This window comes from Tiliqua scincoides, chromosome 3 (genome assembly GCF_035046505.1).
Source record: "Tiliqua scincoides isolate rTilSci1 chromosome 3, rTilSci1.hap2, whole genome shotgun sequence".
In the NCBI taxonomy this organism is placed as follows: Eukaryota; Metazoa; Chordata; class Lepidosauria; order Squamata; family Scincidae; genus Tiliqua; species Tiliqua scincoides.
Window position 1 is genome coordinate 209,759,966 of NC_089823.1, and position 25,103 is coordinate 209,785,068.

At 42.0% G+C, this 25,103-nt stretch overlaps 1 protein-coding gene across 1 annotated transcript in view; it reads left to right on the top strand.

Moving 5' to 3' along the window:
• Positions 1-10,326, top strand: part of ATP1B3 (ATPase Na+/K+ transporting subunit beta 3) — a 32,128-nt gene extending 21,802 nt beyond the window's left edge. Inside the window, exons 4-7 of the mRNA XM_066622080.1 lie at positions 3,192-3,379; positions 4,794-4,844; positions 7,962-8,048; positions 9,237-10,326. Coding sequence (XP_066478177.1) covers positions 3,192-3,379; positions 4,794-4,844; positions 7,962-8,048; positions 9,237-9,407 — 497 coding nt within the window. The 3' untranslated portion in view covers positions 9,408-10,326. The remainder of the gene's footprint in view (positions 1-3,191; positions 3,380-4,793; positions 4,845-7,961; positions 8,049-9,236) is intronic.
• Positions 10,327-25,103: the final 14,777 nt, after the last annotated feature.

Genomic DNA, 25,103 nt, shown 5'->3' on the forward strand with positions numbered 1-25,103 from the left:
ATGAGGAGGGCCATTTACTCTGCCCCTGCAAATAAAAGAGGAGCACCCATTTGAAAGTGCCTCTTACCCAGTTAGTAGGGACAATTGTGGGTTAGACTTGCCAGTCAACCAGAATGTGTAAATTCGTCTTGCTTGTGTTTGGTCCATAAGCTGACCTGAAAAGAGTTGGTTTGTAATATGACTTGTCAGAAAGGTTCTTACGTAGCTACATACAGCATTAGTGAGCCATTGCAGATTCTGTAGTATAAAGTTACTTGCATTGAGTGCTAGAATGTATTGGTTCAGACTGCAATTGGGAACACTTTACAAGTGGCTTTCAAATAGTAGAGCTCAGCACCTTCGGGGGCAGGGTTAGCTGTAGCATGCTGGCTCCTGCCCACCTGCACCTCTGGTACAGCACCACTTGCTATTCTAGCCTGTTCATTTATCACAAGTCTTTCTCATCTTCCTCTGTCATCTTTTTCACTGAGTTTGCTTTTGACATGTAAGCGTCTGCGTGTTCAGACACCTACACCTTTGAAAGAAACCTGCTCATACCTTTTAAGATGCAGTTTTTTCTAGTTATTGGATTGATGCTACACTTTGCCAGTCTTGGGGACCATAATGCACAATTATATGTTCAAAAAATAGATGGCCTTGTAAATGCAACCATTGTATTTTGACCTAGGAAAATAGTGCTTTTGCTGTATCAGTTGCCACTGAGAAAAGGCTGCTTATCCACTGCAGTTCAATCCTTGTTAACTTTTACAGTCAACTAAATAAGCAAGTGAAATTCAAAACAGATGTTTCCCTTTAGACTTGTTGTTCATGTAAATATTTATAATAGGGGGAAAAAATAGACTGTACAATTTTGGGGGTGTTCTCACTAATTGGCTGGGTTGCTATTCAAATGTCGGTCTTGTATGGTGCCAGCTTCTACTACTGCCCACTCCCTAAAATCTCTCCTGGTTACTTCATAACTGAGATTGGCTTTCCTGTACTTTGCAATACTGTACATCAGGTTCCAGATTGCAAATAGTTTGGTATCAGATACATGTGATGTTTCCTTTACAGCAAGAATCCCGAACAGAAAGCTATGTAGTGCTACGCTGGCTGCATGCATTAAAGGGATACTGGACCTTTTAATGAGGACAATTAGATGTGCAGCTGATGTGCATTATTTTTGAACAGGAAACTGTAGGGTAGAGCGGTTCACACTGCCAGTTGCAGCTATTAAACGGGCATTTGGAATAGCTGTAGTGACATAATTGGATAGGGAAGGGAGATACAGAGTCAACAGTACAGTTGCAATTTGTCATTCATCTGTTCACCAACAAACTGAAGCAGATTCTCCAGGAATGGGCAGCCCAATCCTGAGCTGCCTGGAGCTGTGGGACCCGGAAGCTCCACGGAGGGCTCCCACCAAATCCAGCACCTCCTGCGCTACCGTGGGAGGCTCCTCGGGAGAAGGGGATGTTCGTCCCTTTCCCCCGAGTAAGAGAAGCAGCCCCGCAATGGGGCTACTCACTTTAGTGGCGACTAATTAGCGGCGACTATTTACTTGATTTTTCTCTGTAAACCACTTTGTGAACTTTTGTTGATAAGTGGTATATAAATACTACTACTACTACTACTAATAATAATTAATAAAGGCGCTCGTGTAGGGCGAGCAGCCCTGCCTGAGCGCCTTGGATCCTGCAAAGCTTGGCTCCGTGGATCCGCCTCTCCCCCTCGCCCTGCCTCCCCCATGCCCCCGGCCACGCCTCCCTCCCCGGAACACCTCCTCATGCCCCTGACCACGCCCCCATCTCCCATTCCACAGCCCGTCGGTCACGGAGACCGCCAAACCACAGAACCCGGGTGCTTAGTGCCAGCTGGAGCTGGGCTAGCTCTGACGGGAGCCCGGTGGTAAGCCCGGTGGTAAGCCCGGTGGTAAGCGAAGGCGTGGCACGAACCACAGGGTCGGGCTCTGAGTTGTACATTGCATGGCTGAATAACATGTTTTTCTTAAGAATATTTAACTGATGTCAGGTGTCCTGAAATTCTACCTTGGACTGCTAGATCTATTGCACAGAACTGAAGCTCCACCAGAGTGCTACACTTAGTGAACCCATTTTAGAATGTTAAGCTGTACAGAACTTTGTTTCTGGCAAAATGCTTGATTTGGTAGAGGGGAAATTCATATGATGTCTTGTTTCTCACCCAAGCCCCTTTTTTGGTGAGAGTGAAATATTTGGTACATTTACTCACATGATAATGGCTCCAAATAAAGAAGAAAAGAAGTACAGATGACTGTGATTTGCATTTTTGTTGGCAGGTTCCAGAGCAGCAACCTAAGGGAATATGTTTTTAGAAGTGATTTTAAAATTTCTACCCTTGGGGCTGGGTGAGCAATGCAGGCTGAATCTGTGGTGGCAGAATAAAACCTTCAAGGGTCTTTGGGGGTGGGTGCGCTCTGGTTAGTTCCTTGTGCCCCTCACCATATGACTGACAGAAGAAATAGTGCAAAATGAACAAATGCTGATTTTGCATAAAATACAGGTGAGCGCTGCTTTATGTACAATGCTGCCGTTGGTCCCTGCGCGCTCCCCCAAGGCTCTAAAGCCATTGCCTTTGGAGGCTTTTCTGAGCTTCGCAGAGGCAGCGCATGGTTGCGGGCTGTCTCTGTGAGGCTCAGAAAATCCTCCAGAGGCAAGGGGAGTACGGCTTCCCTTCATCTTCAGAGACTTCATAAAGTGTCAAACCTTGCTTGATGATGGGGGTGCTGGTCAGCATCCCTGTCGCTAAGCGACACATGACTGTATACAGATGACATAATTCAGTTTGTCTTGGGACAGAATATTGACATTTTACCAGAGTACAACCTAGTTTAACTTTTGTTGATTACAATGGGATGTAGATGTGATTCTACATAAAGGGGTGGGATTTTCTGTGTTTAATCTGCTATGCTAAATTGTTGGTATCTTCCCTCATACTTCTACAGTGGTGTTGAAAGTATTTCCTTTTTTCTATTTTCTTCAGTTGACATTGCTGAAGGAATTTTTCCCAGTAAATAGTCCATATACTTGATAGATGACTTATCTCATAATTTGGGGGGGGGGGGGGATTGACATTCTTGGAAGCCATTGTGGTTCTTTACTTGAGAGGTAATTCTATAGTTGGGTATTTACTGCTTGAGTATATAATCTGATGCATTGAATTGTTTTTCCTAGCTTATAATGAATCCAAGCAATCCAAAAACATTCCGTGTACTCCAGGAAAACTCTTTGAGCAGAAAACCGAAAATGAAAGTTTGGCATGCCGGTTTAATCGTACTCTCCTGGGACCGTGCTCTGGACTAGAAGATAAATCTTTTGGTTATGCCAAGCGAACTCCATGTGTTATTATAAAAATGAATAGAGTAAGTGCTTTGGCCTTCTGGCTTCCCAGTACTTCCAAATTCTTTGCTACTAACTTTTTTAGTGAATTGTAGTTTGAAATGACTGGTAGCTTTTGTGATCTATTGGTGGCTCCAAATCAAAACTCTGTGGAAGCTCCCATGCATGCATGGAACTTCTGTATTCCTTTCCATATTGGGAGTTCTCTGCAGATGCAGTGGGGTATACATGTGGAGCATTTTGTCATGCAAGAGTATTTCTAGTGGTGTTATAACTGAGTGCGACTATGTTGCATAAAGGGAAACAAGTATATTAATGTTATTGCATAGGGCTGTATTTTGCCTTTGTATTTTCCACTTTGATTTTTCTACTTACATGATTTCCTAACTTGTGTACTTAAACCTCATTTAAAATGTTAGCGGTGTGTTTCTGGGCTGAATGCCAGCACTACGTCATAAGAGATTATCTGTTGGTTGACCAAAAATGTTCTTCACAAAGTTTGCAGGAGAGTTTTAATGTGCCTTATGACAAAGATGTCTGATCTGACTTCTTGAAACTATGCTTCAGATCTATTTTGAAGCCAGAATGTCATTATTTAGCAGTTGATTACATGTTATGTGGCATGTTGCCTGCATATGCCATCTGGATTCGGCCATTAATGTTGCATGTCTAATTTGAAGTAACGCCGCTGTCAAAATGTCATGTGAAAGTGGGTGTTTCTGTGTTTGTAGTTTAGGACAGTATTAATGTATTTGAAGCTATAGGCTTCTTATTGAAAAAACTTCTTAGTGATAACTCTTTTCCATTCAGCAATTACTGTAGAGATAACATAGCAAATGAGTATGGAGCAGATTTGTTAAGCTGGAGTTGGTTACCTGGATTAAACTCCACAAAGGTTTTAACTTCTTTGTTACTCTGCACATGCCGGATCTCATCTGATCTCGGAAGCTAAGCAGGGTCAGGCCTGGTTAGTACTTGGATGGGAGACTGCCCAGGAATACCGGGTGCTGTAGGCTTATACCATAGTCTTTCGAGACTGAAATTTGCCAAAAAGATTTGGCAAGGTACTGTGAAGAAAACTTAGGTGTTCATTGTGTGTTCCACTGTCAGAGATGCTTGCCTTCAGTAGGTGTATTAGTAAATATGATGTGCATATCCTCATGTATATACTAATGTGTCTACTGAAAAAAGGAACTTTGGTATGGTTGCATGTGCAGTGTTGGTTCTCACTGCTATACTCAAAAGTCTGAATATACAAGCTTAAGGTAGAAGCAGCAGTGTTTTGCGTACATTAAAAGTGAATAATAAAAATAGCTAGCATTGAACACAGAAGACATTGCTAGAATATTCCACTTTGTAAGTTCAGTTCTAAATATGTACAGTTTTGTCCCATTCACCCAGATATCAAGTCTCACAGAGATTTATTTTCTGTTTCAGATAATTGGATTAAAGCCTGAGGGAGAGCCATATATAGAATGTAACTTTAAGGTGAGCATTTTAAAATAAGCTGGAGCATATACCTGTTGGTTTAACTTTAAAAGAAAGGGGAAAGCAAGCATTACAAATTAATCTGTTTTGTGATTTTTATCAATACTTATTTTTTTTGTCTTTTAAATCCAGTGTTTTTTTATTCAGTTCATTAACTTTAAAGTTGTGTTATGGTTTTTCATTTTAGAATATTATGTTCTGCTTAAGCTTTTGTTTTATTTCCATTTCATAATCAACATTTTGTTTTTCTCTTCATGCGGCAAATGCACCTTAAACAATGTATATGATGGGTAAGATCATATGATCATTGAATTAGTTTAGAATATAAAGCTGCAGTATTTGCAATATGAAACTATTTGATCCTAAACACATTCTAGTATCTTGAAAATCCATTTGTTCATTGTAAACTAGTACATATGCAGGAAATATATTTTGTTCAAATACCATTTAGATTTGGGGAAGTATTTATATTTTTCTTTTTTTGCATTCTTTTAAAATGTTTGTAACTTATAGCAGTTAACTCTAAAATCTGATTCAGATTTAACTGAACCCTGGTTGGGTGTTGGGTCATGTGATCATATTCACACTACTCTCACTTCCTTCTTCCAGTTTTGGTGTTATGTGACCATTGCCAGCTTGGGTTCAAATGCCAGTGGGTAGATAAACTTTATCTGAGAACTGAGCTAGAGATTCTCTAGATACTGCAAGTGACCTGTTTACTGACCCAGCAGAAAATCAAAAAGGTATTAAACAAACTTTCTTCCTAGCACAGTGGTTCCCAAACTTCTTTTTGGAAGTTGGGAACCAAGTAAATATTTGTGAGGGCAGGGCTGGCAGTGCTAGCACTGCAGCAGTTATGCTACCACTGTGACCAAGGAGCTTCATAACTTACCTGGGGGATAGCTTGGCCATCTGGAAGGTACAGGGGGCTTGCAGCCCCCTCTGTGGGCCTCCCTGCTGCTCAGAAAGGCTCCTTGATCCAAAGTGGGTCACTGGGATTTCTGCATGGTCAGTGCGTCTTGATTACTGTGGATGGATCTTGCATCCGTGTCTTGAGAATGGCTCTGCACTAATTACTTTGAAGCCACCGTAGTATAACACTCATACCAACTTATGGATGTACTTTCAAGCATCCTATTTTACTTTTGGCTTCAGTCATGGATTGGGCTGCCTGTTTGCTCAGTGTTCACTGTTTCTGGGTTGCCCATATCTTTTGGTACTCATCCAGTGATTCTTAGGCATATTAAAGGGTTGGGCGTGTGAAGGTCTTTCCCCACCAAACACGATTTAATGCACATTCAGCTTCTTCCCCCACCCTCCAACTTGGCAATCATATGTGCATTATCTGTGCAATACTAGCAGCCGTATCTTATGAGCATTTATTAAAGAATAATCCACAATAAATAATTATTTGCAAACAGACTACAGAAGTGTTTTGAGAGTTTGTATAATACCCTTTGGGGAGAGGAGAATAAAATAAAGGTTATAACAGTAGTTTCTAATTGGATTGGCAGCAATTATTTCTAACCTTAAGGCAAACATGCAAAATAGTCTTGTTTCATGAAACCATAGATCAGTGGTTCTCAAAACGCATCTGGGAGAGTTTGAGAGCCACTAAGTCTTTGCGGAGGGAGTGGGGAAGGCAGTGGGTGGATTCCGCAAAACCGGAAGTAGAGCGCAATCGCTGCATTGTCACTTTTGAAGACATGGGGAACCCTGCAGACACTCGCACAGGGCTCCCCAACCCCCAGGACGCTGCTGCAGGGACTGGTAAGTGCGTGCCAGTCCCTACACCCCTTAGCGACATGATCCTGGGGATTGTGTCACTACCTTCTCCTTGCCCCCACCCCTTAAGGGGGCAGAGTTTATGGCCCTCAGGCTGGGGTGCCGCAATGCCCTAGTTTGAGAACCCCTGCCATAGATGATTAGCAGAACATACCTTTATTAATTTTTGTATGACAACTAAGTCATTATCCTTAATGGTATTAAGCAGGGATCTCCAAACATTTCGGCCAGAGGGCTGTATCAAATATCTGGCACAGTGTTGAGGGCTGGGAAAAAATTAAATTTTAAATATAAAATTTAAATACATTAGAAATGGAACTTGTATGAATGAATAACAGCCCAATCCTATTCATACTTTCCTGGAAGTAAGCCCCATTGAATCTAATGGGACTTACTTCTGAGTAGACATACATAGGTTTGGGCTGTGAATCTGCTCAAATTTCCAGGATTTCTCCAAGCACCAGCACACACCACAGAAATAAAGCACGCTCAAATGAACCCCCATTTCTCCACCTCCAAGTAGCTTACTTAAATATACAAGAGTAAATATCTCAGAACCAGCACATCACAGGAAACACCCTGAGCATGTTCTGATAGGTGGAAAGGCCTCCCCGACTCTCAGAAAGCTTTCTAAGACTTTCAGAGGGCACAGTTACTTCCATTTTTTGGTGAAAACCAAGAAGTGATGTTTCTAGGCAGGGGTCTCTAAACCCCAGGCCGGGGGCCAGATGCGGCCCGCAGCAAGCCTCTATTTGGCACGCAGTCATCCTCTTGTCCCCTGAAAACCTCTGGCCCACTTGGCCAAACATGAGTGGAACTATGCTCTGGTTGCGTCTGGAGGGTGTTCTAAGGGCCAGAGAGTTTGGAGGAATGAGCCCATTCATTCATTCATTCATCTCATCTAAGTTCCATCTCTAATGTATTTATATAAATTTTATATTAAATTTTTTTTCCGGCCCCCAACACTGTGCCAGATATTTGATGCGGCCCTCTGGCCAAAATATTTGGAGACACTTGTTCTAGGCCTTTAGAAGGTGCTCTAAATTTCATGTACATGCAGCCTCCCTGACCCTCAGAACACCATCCAGACACAATCGGAACATAGCTCCAAGCATGTTTGTTTGAGTGGCCCAGAGGCTGGTCACGGGCTGGATAGAGGCTCACCATGGGCCGCATCTGGCCCCTGGGCCGGGTTTGGGGACCCCTTATATGAAGTACACTGAGCTTGTATATTGGAATTAATTCTGGTGGTATTCCCAGTTCTTTGACCCTATACTAAATACTATCATGTAGTGTTGATGCAAGCTAATTTGTACTTTCATTCATCTGTAGGAAGAAGGGAAGGCTGAGATAGCATACTTTCCTTCTGGGGGAAGAATTGATTTAATGTATTTTCCATACTATGGGAAGCGCTTACATGTGAGTATATCTTTATTGTGCAAAATTTGCTATATTTCAGATAGTTAGCAAATCTTGGACCCCTACCTAAGTATCAGTTTAAAAATTGCAACAAAGTGAGTTATCTAGATCTTATAAGTGAACCAGACTGTGCCTGATTGTTGGGAATCTGCAACAGGATTTCTCTGTTCTTTGAAGTATATAAAGAACATAAGAATAGTCATAATGGATCAATCCAATTTCTGAAATAGCATAAACTTTGATCTTGACGATGGCAAGTGAGGATGCCACTGAGATCACAAGAAGATTGGTATGGTAGTATTCATCTACTGTTCTGTATCAATTTCTGTTCATGTGTAGACTACCTCAAAACATAGACCTGTGTGGCTAGAAATACAGTTCTTTATTTGTATTTCTCATCTTTTAAAAAAGACAAAATTCATGTTAGTGTCAAATAGCATCTTGTGGTAATGAATTGCTAGAAAGTTGTTGAAGAAATTGGCTAGACTTCTCTTCCAGTTTGATTCTGCTATAGCCCACTATTGGAAATTATGGTCCCACTGCAAACACTCTGTGTCATACTGATGCAAGCCTTCCCACTGCCCTCCTGGAACTGGTTAAAGCAGTTACAACAGCTCCTGGCCAGGCTTCAAGGCACCACAGACTTGCTCCTCCTTGTAGAATGTTGATTGCTTAATTGGTAGTAATACAGTAGTATTGGCAGTTTGCTCCTTGTCAGAGAGGACCCACTGACCCCAGATGTGCCTGGTGTTGGTGACCATTGAGTCCCAGCTCAGTCTTCTTTGGCATGGCGTGATTGTAAATCGGGCCTTATATTTTTAAGTTTAAATCTTTGATTCAATTGCAAATTAAAATAGTAAAGGAGGTATTCATATTTTCTGTTTTTCAATAAGACTTGAGCCTAAGGCTGGAATCCTGTTTACTGGACTTTAGAGTAGGCTGTATTGAACACAGTGGGATTTACAGCTCAATATATGTGTCTTTGTTCAGAAGTAGGTCCCACCAGCCCCTTACAGATGCTGTTGTCTTTTCATACATTAGTCCAAGTAAGCATATAACATAATTAAGAAACATGCTTGATATTGCACTGGTGCTCTTAATTGAGCTGGGGCTATTGATTGCTTTCACTAGTGATGACTCTGCTTTTGTTAAAACAAATATTAAAACTCTTTTTTTTTTTAATATTAGCCTCACTACTTGCAGCCACTAGTGGCTGTTCAACTAGCATTTAATGCAACTGTCGTCAAAGAAGATGTAACAGTTGATTGCAAGATCATGGGATCAAAAAATTTAAAAAATCAAGATGAACGTGACAAGTTTCTGGGACGTGTTTCCTTCAAGTTTCTGATATCTGAATAGAAGTCATCCATATCATCACAAAGTAAACCTTGTGTTTGTTTTGTATCGACGGGACCTGCCATTCTGGGAGACGAGACCACCTTTGAGGAGCTTAGGGTGGAACTTGGAATTCAGGGTAGCATCATAATGTGCTTCCAAATCATGATTTAAGCCCTGACAAAGTAACTGTCTGTCATGCATTTGCCTGCCCTTGTTGGACCAGTGTACAGACATAGTTTATCATTTTAGGGACTTGTAAATAGCTTCCAAACTTGTAATAATGGTGGTCTTGTCTTGTACCAAAATGTGGGCTTTTATCCCCAAGTGAGTGTCTCAAATATAATGTGCTGTGCTATGTAAATATTGTATTGGTTTAACACTGGTTTAACTGTCAGTTCCAACACAGTTTTAGAGAGATATATGAGAATTTAAAACTACCTGACCCAACATAGTGAGTTGTGTTTGTGCTGAGATGCCTTAAGTCCTGAATTGGGTGGGAGGTAGTAGGGAAATTTACAGTGGATTTTAAATGTTACTATTGATTTTTGACATTATTTAAGTGCTGAACTAGTCTGTTGTGCTCGTCATCGTGTAGGTATTGTGTGAACGTGTAATGGTTGGTCTAGATTTGATATTTTAGTTGAGAAATTGTCATCTTATTGTTAATTGCTTGCTGTATGTGGAGCACAGATAAAACCAATACAATGTCACTTTTAAAACTTTTTAGTTGAAAATTATCAGTATGAAACAATTTCTTTAAGATGTTTTATGGTTTAGAAATTACATAACAATTGTACTACAAAGCTGCTTGAAAGAAAAGACCTCACAATGTGGGAGTAGACTTACACTTTCCAATAAAAATTCCCTGAATGGAGAAATGCCTGTTAAAATTTTAAAGTTCATTGAGGACTCTTTATTAAACATTCCTTTGTTTAACTTATATAGTTTCAGGTGGGTTTTGTTCCATAACTGGCATAGGCTAATAAGTGTAATAAGTAATAATAAGCAACACTTGTTTATCCTTTAGGCAGCGTGCTTACCAATTTTTTTCTTTAAAATGTTTTTGTTAATCTAGTATACAGTTCATGTTATGCCATCCATAAATCAAAACCACACATATAAATTCAAAGTTTAAATAGTAATTATCAAAATATTTAATCTACAACATATTCAGATTATCCATAGCAAATAGATAACATTCATGTGGTATGTTCAAATGATTACACAGGCCTACAAAATTGAGGGTCAGAAACATTTACCATTAGTGAATGGTTCAAGCAGCTTCCTCATGAGGAAGCTGCTTGAACCATTCACTAAAGAAGCTATACTATATCTCCAAAACTAGACATGATAGGGCAAAATGGATGCCATTTTTGGAATTGCCAACCCCAAATATACCCAGGAATTGGTGTAATGTTTAAGGAAGCAAAATGTGTGTTGGCCTGTGTTATTGGTGTTTCTGTGGTCCCTCTCAATAAAATCAACTACCCTGACCCCATGCTGAACAAGTCCCTCAAAATATATCTTCTGACCTGAGTTTAGCCACCACTTGTACTTTCCTAAATTATAATTTTTTTTTTGTTAAAGACTGCCAATGGCAAATTATAATCTTGCAGCAGTTAACAAGTAAAATTATACTCCTTGAATCTGGTTAGGGGCTATTCTTTTTTTTTTTGTACATTTTTTTTTATTAACTAACATAAATAATACTACCTGTAATTCAAAGGGGTAAGAAAAGGGTATTGCATCTCAATATGCAAAGATTCCCTTTTTAAAAAAGGAAATTCAAAAGGCATTCACAGTGGATATTAAAACATAAAACTAAGATTAATCTACAGCAGTGTTTCTCAAACTGTGGGTCACTAGGTGGGTCGCGAAACAATTTCAGGTGGGTCCCTATTCATTTCAATATCTTATTTTGAATATATTAGACTTGATGCTACCATGATATGTGACTGCATTTGGGGAAATGTTATAGACCTGTGCTTTTAACTACTATGTATATTCTTTTAACAATGATAGTAAGGGAAACTTACTCTTGGGTAAGTGTGGGTTGGATTGCAGCCTAGGATAGGTAAAAATTTTCCTGCTTGATGATGTCACTTTCGGTCATGACATCACATCCGGTGGGTCCCGACAGATTTTCATTCTGTCCTAGTGGGTCCCAGCGCTAAATGTGTGAGAACCACTGATCTACAGAATTTGGAGCGGGGGATTGAACCAGAAGTACTACTGAGAAAATGTTTTCAGTTGTCTTATTGACTGACATATCTATCATGTTGGACAAAGCCAATCTCCCTGTGAAGGAAGTTTTAAAAAGAACAGGGCATTGCAAGAAAAGGTCTGCTTTGCTCCCTGCTGAGCATGCTGTATTGGAATCGCGGAAGATCTGGCGAGGAGGTAGATGTGGTATCAGCAGTGGCCCCTTTAAGGGTAAGGCCTGGGCATCCAGCAGAGTGTGCTGCACAGCTGCAGCCACTTGAAGGCCTCAGGAATAAAAGCACCTGATGAAGGGAGAGTTTGGTGTGGGTAGCAGGAAAGCTTGAGTACAGACTGGAGACATGGACTCCAGGAATTGATGGCTAATGGACTGGGAATCTGGCAGAACAAATTGGTACCAGGAGTGGGTTCAAGCCCAAGGCAATTAGTATCCCCTTGTGTAACAAGGGAGCAAAGCAAATGGATCTCTGGCAGATCTGGGAGGCCCTGGACCTTGCTATATGGAAAGCAAATGCTCCTGCCCTATCATGGAATGTCTGGGCTACTTTGAGCATTCTTTGGACCATATTCCAGATGGTGCAGTATATGGGAGGACTTATTAAATATGGCATCCTTTCCCTGAAAAGGCTCAGAGGGTCAGGTGGGGAGGATGTGGAGAAGAGAACTTTGAGAGAGGAAGTTGCCAAGTTAAAAGGGCTAATTCGCATAGAAAGAGAGAAAAATCTCACATATGTGGAGGCCCTGGCAAATGCCCACAAAGATATAAAGGCAGCAGAAAGCCTTAATAATGCACAGGCAGGACGCCTGGTTGCACTGAAGTGCTGGTCTGGACTAGAAATAAAGGGGTGGGGTAGCAGCAAAGAGGGCCTCTGACTCTTCAGGCTTGCAGATTGGAAGCACTGTGTTTGTTGCCAATTTGAATTATAAAGTTGGCTGGAAGAAACTGAAGGATGTGTTCAGCATGTCCCGTGTGGTTGTCTGTGCAGACATTCTTAAAGACAAAAATGGCAGAAGTTGAGGGATTGAGGGTTCAAAAAATGACTTTTGAACAAGTGATTGAAGCTGTTCAGGCCATCTCCATGTTCAATGGGCAGTTGCTGTTTGATAGACAGATGTATGTGAAGATGGATGAAAAGCCTTACCTAAAGGAGACTGCTTCACTCTAGAGTGGCCCCAGCAGCTTCCTCATGGACTTGGGGGCATCGGAATGGGGCTGGGACCAGGACGGGTACCTATTGACACAAACAACTTGACCAAGGGCCTGGGGATAGGCAGCTTGGGACCTGGAGGAATGGGTATAGAAGGCTTGGACTAAGATGAACACAATGGGAGGCATGGAAAGCTTGGGTTGTTTCCCTCCCAGAATGGGGCTTGGCAGGATGAATGAAATGGACTGTGTAGTTGGAGGTGGGTTTGAAAGAGATTCCCCAAGAAATGAAGTGGGAATGCCTCATAGTTTGGGGGATGCCCTGAAGAGGGGAACAGGTGGAGGTGGAGCAACCAGCATGCCTGCAATTAATAGGATGGCCTCTGAACTGCAGGACCACTGGGACTGATAGGCTGCGCTCTGGGATGGGGCATGACATAGACCAAATGGGCACCAGAATGGATGGGATGGGACTGTGTGGGAGCTTCAGCAACCAGTATGGAAAAGATGAGGCAGACCAAGGGGTGGATGGCCCAAGAAAGAAAACAGGCCAAGGGGTTGATAGCACAAGAAAGAAAACAATGGACAATTGATCAAGGGGACCACTGTGACACCAAGGAGTGTAATGTATTGGAATCATGGAAGATCTGGCGAGGAGGTAGATGTGGTATCAGCAGTGGCCCCTTTAAGGGTAAGGCCTGGGCATCCAGCAGAGTGTGCTGCACAGCTGCAGGCACTTGAAGGCAATAGGGCCATCTGGCATAAAAGCAGCTGATGAAGGGAGAGTTGGATGTGGGTAGTTGAAGGAGGAAAGCTTGAGGAAGGACAGACTGGATTCATGGACTAAGGAATTGATGGCTAATGGACTGCTGGAACTGCTGATGGACTGATGTGTGAATGAACTTTAGAAGCTGCTCCAGAAACTACTGGAGCCACGAAGACTGATGTTTGGCTGCTGTGCCCAAGACCTGCTGAGGACCAAGGGGCTGCTGTGGTGGCAGGAGGCTGCTGGCAGGAAGGAGGACCTCTGTAGGTTAAACAGGCAAGTTACTCTGGTGGTGGGGTCCAGCAGTACTGCAGGGCAGAACCAGGGTCATTTTTTGAGGACAGAAGGGGAGCTAATTAGCTAAAAGTGGGCATAATTCTCCAGGCTTGGACTGGAAATCTGGCAGAGCACATGCTTCTGTAGTTAAGGGGGGGGGGGTACAGCATGACCTTAGTTGAACTTATATGACGGAGTTCACAGACAGGGAGGCATTCCTTAAGGCAGGTGGATGTAGGCCTGGCAGGTCAGAAATAGTATGTTAGACCAGGAAGATAGTTGGCAATAGTTGTATTCTTGGCTAAATTAGTTTGGAAAATTCCTCATCCCCCTCCCTGTCCTTTCCCCTCCTAAAGCTGGGCTGCTACACTATACTGCAGCAGGGACTCTCTTCATGTGCCTTGTCTATAATTGAATATCTTATATAATTATATCTTATAATAATAATAATTATTATTATTATTAACAGTATTTATATACCACTTTTCAACTAAAAGTTCACAAAGCGGTTTACAGAGAAAAATCAAATAACTAAATGGCTCCCTGTCCCAAAAGGGCTCACAATCTAAAAAGATACAAATGAATATCAGCAGACAGCCACTAGAACAGACACTGGGGTGAGATGGGCCAGTTACTCTCCCCCTGCCAAAAAAAGGAGTATCCACTTGAAAAAGTGCCTCTTGTCTAATTAACATGGAGGATTGCTAGGAGTATGAATCTGGATTTCATACTCATTTCAGCTACATTTTCATATTGAGTTTGACCTTAAGTCAGAATTTTGTAGTCCTGCTTGTAAAAGTTGTATAGAATGCTAGAATTCCATTCAAGCATGCCAGGTCCGTTGTCTGTTTAAATTTTGCTTTTGAGATTATATTAAGGGGACAAGATTTTCATCTGTTGGAGAGTTGTCATTTTAGTTGTTCTTGCAAATACTCTCAAGATGCTGCTGGTGGGATTAATGTAAGAACCTAAGTTCTTGCACTGATTGTTAAACTGTGATAATTTGATCAACAAAGTATCTGTACACTTTTTCTTAACAAAATGTGCACAATGAAGTTGTGAGTTGTTTGAAACATCTTTTGGGCCTAGCAGTAGAAAGAGTTGCCAGCATCCTGGCTACTCAAATCCTCACCAATTTTGCTGCCTCCACAAATGGTTCACGTGCACATGAAACCCACCCCCACAGCAGTGGCGTTGCTAGGGGGTGCGGGGGTGTGTGTGCGAGCTGTACCAGGTGATGCGCCGGGGGGTGATGCGTTAAAATCGCGGAATTAGGAGCTACCCTGTCATGCCATACACTGTTGGATGCTGAATGTCCAGTGGAATGCAACCAGAATGAAAAACCAGAGTGAAATCACTCCTTTCCCTCAAAAGTTATGACCAAAAAATGGAAAGAAAAAATGAATGGATCCCTATGGAAAGTGAAGTGAGCCATATAGCGCTTTTACTAGTGAGTAGGCGTACTTGCCACAGTCCATTGGAAAGGGCAGGCTGAGAGGAATCCAAGGACACCAGAATGGTCCCAATCCAATGAATGCAGCCCCCCAAAAACACCTGAGAAGGTACCTCCCTCCCAGCTGCGAGTCTATTGAGCCCAAAATGAAGCCATGTGGCTGTGTTTATTCACGAGTAGGTGAACTTGCCTTAGTCCGTTGGAAAGGGCAGGGAGACAGACAGACAGACAAAGTCAGAATGGTCCTGATCCAATGAATACAGCCCCCAAAAACACCAGAGAAGGTCTCTCCCTCCCTCCCCAGCTGTGGGTCTGTCGAGCCCTATGGAAAGCAAAGCAGCCTCACAGTTGCGTTTACTTGCAAGTAGGCAGAGTACCTTGGCTGGTGGTCAGGCCAGGCAAAGGGGAATGTGAGGACACCAGAATGGTCCTGATCCCATGGAACTGGAGCACAACAAATGCTCCAGAAGACAGTCTCTCTCCCCCCCCCCCCGCCCACTAGAAAGGGCAAAAAAAGAGACTTGAACTGGTAAGGTGCATGTTGTCTATTTTGCACCTGCAAAGCCGGGTGGGTCTTTATCTTGATATGCCTGAAATAGAAGAACTTTAAATTGGGCACTGGGAGGGCAGAAATCTCACTGATTCTTTTTGGGGGGTTGTTATTGCAGGCAGACTACAGAGTAAGCTCCATTGACTACTATGGGACTTACTTCAGAGTAGACATGAATAGGATTGGGCTCACAGGCTGCAATCCTACCCACTCTTTCCTGCGAGTAAGCCCCATTGCCTACTGTGGGACTTACTTCAGTGTAAATTCATTTGGTGGAACAGGACTGGCTCCCCCTTATTTAATTATTTCTTTTGTTTTAATTTAATTATTTATAATTAATTTGCTTGATGATGTCACTTCTGGCCATGCCATCACTTCCAATGGGTCCTGGACAGATTATTATTCTAAAAAGTGGGTCCTAGTGCTAAAAGTTTGAGAACTGCTGCAATAAGTTGTTAGTAAGTTGGGGTTTGTGTGTGTGTGTGTGTGAGAGAGAGAGAGAGAGAGAGAGAGAGAGAGAGACTACAAGTTTTCAAAATCACTAAATTCAGAGTTTGGCAGAATAATCCCATCATGTTATATATCATTCAGTGTGTAATTTCATGCAGAATGCAATGAAACAAACCACATTGAAATATCTGTGTTCTAACAGTTTACCGGTTATAAGTCTTCGCTTGATTGGTGTAGGCAAAGAAGGAAGGCCCATAGCCAGGGAGACAGACCAGGGACAGACTGCACTTGCTCCCAGTGTGGAAGGGATTGTCACTCCCGGATTGGCCTTTTCAGCCACACTAGACGCTGTGCCAGAACCACCTTTTAGAGCGTGATACCATAGTCTTTCGAGACTGAAGGTTGCCAATACAATACCAATACAACAAAAGGTACAGCCAAAAAACCTGTGGGGGTGGGGCGATGGTACATCACCACGCCCACCACCTGGGGCATTGCCCCTGCCCACTGCATGGGGTGACACGCAGGCCTCCCACACCGGGTGATGTAAATCCTAGTGACGCCACTGCCTCAGAGGATAAGAAGAGGGGGAGAGTGGCACAGTTGCAGCTACCTCTTCATCCCCTTCCCTTTGTTTCTCTTACCCTGAGATTCTCTGTCCTCTGCGCTGTGCCTGTTTTAACAGGAATGAAGAATGCTGGGAACTCCCAAAGTGGCACAGGAGGTTGTGTGCTAAGAGAAGCCTGAGGGAAGGGAAATGGAACCAAGGAAGGTGCTTATAGGTGGGCTCCAGATAGCCTCTCCTTGCCAACTTCCTGCTTTTGTAAATAGCTGGGCGGAAGGTGAAGATAGTCTGCAGTACTGGAGGGAGAAGGGGGCTGCCACCGCCATGATTTGAGTGGAGAGGGTTGGCAGACAGATGGAAAGGATGCGCCTCCAACTTTGCCACTTCATCCAATGCTTTCATGTCACTTCATAGAAAGGCTGGCCCTAACAGACAAAAGACTAATTTTGCTGCAACAGAAATCAACTAACTTTTGAAAAACAGATCTTTAATGCCATAAGATTTTGTTTTTCAGTTGAGTGCAGAATGTTTCTTGCATTTAGTCTCTGGCCTTTTCACTGTCTAGCTTTTACTCTCTTCCCCTGCCCCTTTTCCCTTGGCACCTGTAGTTTGGTGGTCAAACACACGCTTTGCATGAAGAAGGTCCTAGATTCAATTTCTAGCATCTTCTGTTAGTGGAAAGATCTGTCTGAAACCCTGAAGAGCTGCTGCCAGTCAGTGAGCGTGATAAATTAATGGTGTGACTTGGTATGACGCAGCTCCATATGCACATTTTTCTTCTGCTGCTTTGCTTAATATCTAGCTTGAAGAAGAGTTCTGGAGATCTTGAAAGCTCATTCACTACTTGGTGATGTTTGTTAAAGAAATTGCCTTTGTATTGTTTTTGTTGGATCTCTGGCTACTTATGACCTGGCCTGGCTTCTGTCACATAAAGCAAAGCTAGCAATTTATCAGCTAGTAAAGCTGATAAATAACAAAGCTGCTCTGTTTATCAGCTTTGGACCTGGTTTTAGTGCAGGACAAGTGACTATTTGTCCTGCTACTCTCCAGTAACTAGATTACCCTTGTGAAGATGGTAGCTTAGTTACTGCTTCTTGAGGTATGATTTGATATAAAAAATGAGTTTTGATTTATAAGACTATAAGGTTTGTGGCATTGTTATGCTGCTTCTTTAAATGCCTCCATTTCATTTGTATGGAAACAAGTGCTTTTGATCTTGCCTAATTCCAGGTTGCTGGAATGCCTGAAACAAAGTGCAAGCAATCAAACTTGTGGTACTGCAATCCTTCTACTCCACTGAGGCAAAGTACTTGGACTATATCAGCCATTTTCAATGTTTTTCAGCTCATGGCACATTGACAAGGCACTAAAATGGTCAAGGCACACTACCAGTTTTTTACGTACATTAAATTACTACATTGCAATTAATTTTTAATTAATACAATTAAATCATTACATGACAAAGGGCACAATCCTAACCACGTCTCCTCAGAAGTACTATTTTGTTCAGTGGGGCTTACTCTCAGAGAAGTGTGGTTAGGATTGCAGCCAAAGACTCACAAGAAGTTTGGAGAGTATGAAGTTTGGAGTACAGGTTGAGTTCCATTCCAAGCACTCCTGGGGATAAAAAAATGCACTGTAGCAAATCAATTTAAAAAACAAAGTTTCTTTGCTCCAGTGATTGAAAAACAGCCTTGCTGACCTTTTGACTCTAAGATAAGAGTCATTAAGAAGACAATCCATCAGCACTTCACTCAGGCCCTCTGTTCACCAATGCAAAATGATCATGTTTCTTTCACATGCTGGGGGAAGGGCCCCCCCAAGGGGAGAGAAGGATTGATGGATTGTTAGCCTGCTTCTCTCTCTCTCATTAAGGAGGCTGTTGTTAAAAGACTGTTCAGTTTTTAAAACTGATTTTAAAGGGATGCATTTTTTCCCTTCTCCAGGGATCAGCGCATTCCTTCTCATTTGCAGGGGCCATTCGTGTTGAGTCAAATCCGTGTATAAAAAATATGTGTATAAATAGGCTGGACCTGTATATGTGATTCTGGAAAGGAGGAAAAATGTTATTAAAGTGTAATGCCAGAAAGTGCTGGCAAAAAGAGGTCAGACTGAGCACATAGTGAAAGAGATGTGGGGTGAGTGGCAATGAAGACACATGATTGAAAGAAGTGCAGGATTCCGCTGGAGTGGGGGGGGGAGAATGTGAGGAAAGTGATTCTGGACCTTTGAAAGATGCGGAGGAGTGAAGGGAGGGAGAGTAAGAGAGGTGCTAACTTCGATTATGAGATTTGGGGGGGGGGATGTGCCTGTGGGAGGGAGTGGGGTGGGGAGAAGTGCTCCTGTATTGAAGAAAAAAAGAGTGCGACCAAAAGCCTGATTCTAGGCATGTCTACTCAGAAGTAAGCCCCACTATAGTCAACAGGGCTTACTCCCAGGTAAGTGTGGATAGGATTGTGGCCCAATGCCCTTCCCCTAAAAGGCAAAAGGCAAGGCAGGGAGGGTTGCTTTGGGGAGTTGCAGGCAACTGGGGCACCAGGACCCTTTTAGCCAGCAGGTTCTTGGGGTGGTGGCCTCAGCAGACTTGCTAGCTTCCTATCTGATCCTGCCTCCCTTGTTCTCACTCCGGACCTCGCTGCCTGGACTTAATACCCAATCCTAGGTGTGTCTACTCAGAAGTAAGCCCCATAATAGTCAACGGGGCTTACTCCCAGGTAAATGAGTATAGGGTTGCAGCCTTCCTCTCTCTCAGCCCCAGCTGCTCCTGAGAGGCAAAGCAGCTGCTTCTCCCATACGTGCGGCTGCTGCTGCCTGTCTCCTCTGGCCCCGTGGCACACCTGAGGCTGCCACTGATGTGCTGCAGCACAGAGGTTGAAAACTGCTAGTCTATATAGTCACTGTAAGCCTACAAGCTTATAGCAATGTTCAGCCTCCTGTTTGGCAGCCTGGATGCTTGAAAAACAAAACTGGGTTATGGTTAGCAAAAGTGGTACAATTGAACAGGTCCAATACTTAAATTCTCCCTGCCCCTCATTGTTGCCTTACTTACTAAAATCACAACAGGGAAGAACATGCTCATTGGCAGATTCCTGATAATTACCCTATCTGTATTTGAATCTTTTGTATTGTTTGCTATCAGTGCCACATGAGCACAGACCTTTTTACTCTAGTTCTGTATTCTAAGGTTCTTTAAGAACATCACATTAAATAAAAGGGTCTGCTCCTGGTTTATAGGTTGTGTTGCAGAAGCAGTAATAGTTTAAAGCAGTTTAACATTGCATTGCTTCTCCACTGGCTCTTCTGGAGGTTATATGTGTATCTTTACACAGTATTTGAAATTGGCAAAACTGCTTTCTTAAACAGAAGTTATGGAAACAGCTGTAACGCAGCAATCAAACCCAGGTTCAATTAGACGATGCACCACTGCTTCAGGTGTGGGCTTCTTTTATGGATGTGGCTATTGTAGTTTGGCAAACAGATGCAGTCACAGCGACAGCAGAATGAAACGCATTTTGACACCTCCCCAGGACACAAGTTGTACCGACCGTAACATTTTCTGCTCTAGACCCTGGTCTGCCTTATGTGAGTAGGACACAATTTAGCATTGGCATTCGTCCTATTTATAAAGGAGACTGTAAGCCATCTCTTCTGCACTGGCTTGCACAAAGCACTTGTTTAGGTCACACAAACATACTGCATAAGCAGGTTTCTTCCCCCTCCCCCTTCTTGCACAGATATGGCAAATATCACATAAAATGTGATTAACTGAAGTGAGGAAGGGCTGGCTCCAATTTCACAGGCATCTACTTTTTTTTAGGGGCAGGATGTTAACCCTTAATATTACAGTATGAAATGTATGAATCAACAGCAGTATAAAACTGCCCTCAACTCATTTTGGATGTTGAGTCTTCTCATTAAGAGCTGAAGGGGAGGCTCTGCTTATGCAGTGAAAATCAAATAGTGCACACAGCAGAGCCTACCCTTGTCTCCCAAAAGCCAGCATATCATCAGGGCAAGTGTTTGAGTCTTTGTTAATACAATCTACGGAGCACATGGTAAATCACAAAGTCAATTGAGAACATGTGACAATTTAAGTATAATACTAACCTATCAGAAAGCAGTCAGTCATAGGACAGCAGTACAGCATGCAGAAGGTCCTTGGTTCAATCCCTGCTATTGCCAAGTAGGGCAGAGAAAAATTCCTGTCTGAAACCCCACAGAGCTGCACTCAGCAAGTTTCAACAATTCTTAACTAGAAGTCTAATGGTCGCCTCCCAATACTATATAAGGTAGCTTCCTATGCAAAGCCATCACTCTGGGAGCACCCACCTTATATTATCTAGGTCTTCTGCCTCACTTAAAATACATTCTTTAAAAACACTTTAAATTGCTTCTCTATTACTAAGTTTTTGCCCCAACACTTTAATATAGTTTGTAGAGTAAAAATGAGTATCAATCTAAATTTAATTTTTAAGTTATTTGTTGTGCATTTCTGAGTTTCTGACACTGCTCTGAATGAACACTGAAAAGAGTTGGGCAAGTTTAAGAGGACAGTATTCAGATGATAACATCTGAATATGTTTTTACACATTTGAGTGAAAGGTAGAATTTACCAAGGGAAAGAATGTCAATAAATAGATGGTTGGAAAGAGCTTCAGTATGACTTACTGCCTGAGCATAAGATGCTGAAATGTTTTCTTAGTATTTTAGACCCCAATATTATAAACTACTCATAGATTCCTTTTCTTTGAAAACACTCAAGCATTAAAAGCAGGACATCATGTGAAACGTGGTATGTAGCTGCCCAAATGACTAAACTATATTTTTAAAATCTGTTCCTCGGTGCTGTGAAGGTAACCTTCACACCATGAACCATATTGTAGCTGACACAGTACTGAATGCTTGTAGCTGTGCAGATGTTGCTGTATCATCTGAAAAAGGGCCAAACTAGACAACTTGAACAGCCTAATTGGCCCAGGCATGCTTATTTATAAATAGCACATGTGGGGGTGAGCATCTGGATCAGAAATATACAAGAGTAGTATGAGGACTTTAAGTCTATGATGCTACAGCAATCTCAGTCCAGAAGCAACTCCCTTCCCCAATGCATGCTATGTGCTCTGGGGAAAAACATCCATCCATCCAGTGACTTATCTGAAAAGGGAGCACAGTGGGCAGTAGGCATAAAGTTCCTCCCCATAGTTCAGTGCGCTATTTACACAAATGCTCTACTGCTGGCTCAAGACTAATATTCTTTGACAAAAGAGCTTCAGAAGGAAACTCTGGCATGAAATTGCAGAACTAGAGCCGACAAGCAGTGGCGGCATTAGGATTTGCGTCACCCGGTGCAGGAGGCCTGTGTGTCACCCCATGTAGTGGGCGGGGCAATGCCCCGGGTGGGCGTGGTGATGTGCCATCACCCTGCCCCCACAGGTTTTTTGGCTGCACATTTTAACACAGATATTTCAATGTGGTTTGTTTCATTGCATGCTGCATGAAATTACGCATTGATTGATATATAACATGATGGTCTTATTCCTCCAAATTCTGATTTCAGTGATTTTGAAAACTTGTTGTGTCTCTCTCTCACACACACACCTCTGTCAACCTACTAACACCTTATTGCAGCAGTTCTCAAACTTTTAGAAACCCCCCAAAAAGAATCAGTGAGCTCTTCAAAGCAGGAACATTTTTAACAATCCTAGGCTGCAATCCTACTCACACTTACCCAGGAGTAAGTCCCATTGACTATCATTGTTTAAAGAATATACATAATAGCTTGTTCAAAGTACAGGTCTGTAACATTTCCCCAAATGCAGTCACATGCCATGGTAGCATCAAGTCTCATATAATAAAAATAAAATATTGAAATAAATGGGGACCCACCTGAAATTGACCCAGTTTGAGAAACACTGATCTAGACAATGGTTTCTTCAACTACAAGTGTTAATTATGGATTATTGAGTTACTGTGTCTGTGGTGCTTTATCTTGTATACATTTAGGCTTTACATAGAATTGTCAGGAATGTTACCTCTAGCATTCCATAGCCATTTCAGTTCCTCACCTTTGTGTGTATGTGAGTGCATTCCTAGTAGCTGAAGATAAACACTTCGTGCAGCTAGAGAAGGGAGGTACAGGTCATGAAAGCTTATGTCACAACACACCTGTTAGTCTTTCAGGTGCCACAAGGCACTCTGGATTGCTTCCAAATAAAGTTAGTCATGGCCAAGTCCCACTGAAATAAATAGGACTAACGGCGCAATGCAAGGCATGTGTACACAGAAGTGAGTCCCATTGTTTTCTTTTTGGTCTAAATTTCATTTATTTATCATAATAAAGGGAAAAGGAAACAGTAATATGTAGAAAAACAGACATTAAAGATACATAAAAAACTGTAAGAAATACAAAGAGTTCCGCTAATAATGTAACACGGCCAAAGTAGAATGTTCTAATTACTTGTAGCTTTATATCTTAATCTAAACTTCTCCCATAATATACATCATATCACCAACAGCCCTCCTATCTTCTCATTATAAGTATTCCATTTCAAATTAGATTGAAAGGAATAGAGAACATTAATCTTCAAATCCACAACTCATTCACTCATTATTCTCTCATGCAGAAAGTCAATAGAAGTCCAGTTCTTCATAAAATTGTCTGTTGATTTTTCTTTAAGTAAGGTCATACCTTACTTACGCAAGTCCCAAGTAAGATCCCATTATTTTCAATGGGTTGTTCTCCAGGAGGAACATGTGTATGTAGAGGATTGTAGGCAGTTGTGCCTAGTTAATTTTAATCCAGCACTTGTCTCTATTGAGACAGTTTGAACTATGAAAACCTACAGCTGTTACTACATACATATGTGTATTTGCTTCAGTGCACTGGGTCTCCTGACTAACCATGGAATCACAACGGTATGACACTGTGACAAATCCTAGCTTCATGATGTTTGCCCTTGCTCACTGTATGGGTCACAATATTCTACACGAGTGCAATACTGTAGTAGCAGGCAGTTGCTGTAACAGACTGATCTATTTGGGATCAAATCTATACATTCTTGTTCTGTCTGCAGGTCTGATGCACTTCTTTCAATGCAGCTATGAAATTCAGTTAGCATTCTTTTCTTAACAATTGATTCTGCAATACAGAGAACCACTCAGCCAAGTATTGTTAAAAAAAAAAAGCACACTACAACCTGAACCTTAAAATACCACATTTAAGGCAGCCGTTTTCAACCACTGCTGTGGCATACTGATGTGCTGCAAGTGGGCCACAGGTGTGCCACTGGAATTTGGAGGAAGGTCATATTAGTAGGGCCAATGGGGATATGAGCCCTCTACTGGCTGCATGGTGTGCCTTGTCAATTTTAGTGCCTTGTCAATGTGCCATGAGATGAGAAGGGTTGAAAATTGCTGCATTTAAGGTGATGCTAGACTCTGACACTGCCTGACTACTGATTCTAGTTCAATTTCCCCACTCAAAAACCCCAATGTAACCTCCAATAAGGTATTTCTCTCATCCAACTATTCCACAAGTCAACACATTCAGGAATCCTGGCTCCATGAAAGAAAGCTGGCCTGAAATAGGACGAGAGTTATAATTATAAAAAGTTAGTTATAAAAAGTTACTAGTTATAAAAAGAATGAAGCCACACTACTCTTTAACGTACATCCAGATTTTCAGTTCAAATCATTTGAGTCCAGGTTTACAGTGACTCATCATCACTCCTGTAAACATTAATATCAAAGCAGTTCTGTGAAGGAGAAAATACATTTATTCTGTTTCCCAACCTCTGGCAATGACATGACAATTTAGTAAGACAGCAAATTTCAGCACAAATACAAAACACTTTTCCAGACATATACCCTATTTCTAAACTTCTCCCTTCACATTTTATTTATGAAGGGACTGAACATACAATTTTTGAGAGTGCTAACTTCAAACCTGATCCAGTGGTCTTGACGATGGAGGGCTTAAAAGCCCTGGCTGGAATGAGCTCAGTACAGATTTCCACTTTTCTCATTCAACTACAAACTTTATAATAGGTCATCCTGTTCCTACAGCTTACCATTCATCCTGTCCTCAAGCCTTACCATGGTATGTGGCCCCCTCTTCTCCAGTCTGAACCACTGAACCTAACCTGAATTAGCTATGTACTCCCATAAAATGATTAGCTTAGAAAATCCTCAGTACCAGCAAGAATTGGGAGCATATCCAACAATGGCTACAAAAGCCTAAAATAACTGTGGACTTGTTTTGAAAGTTTTCTTTAAAAGCAAAAGTGATGAA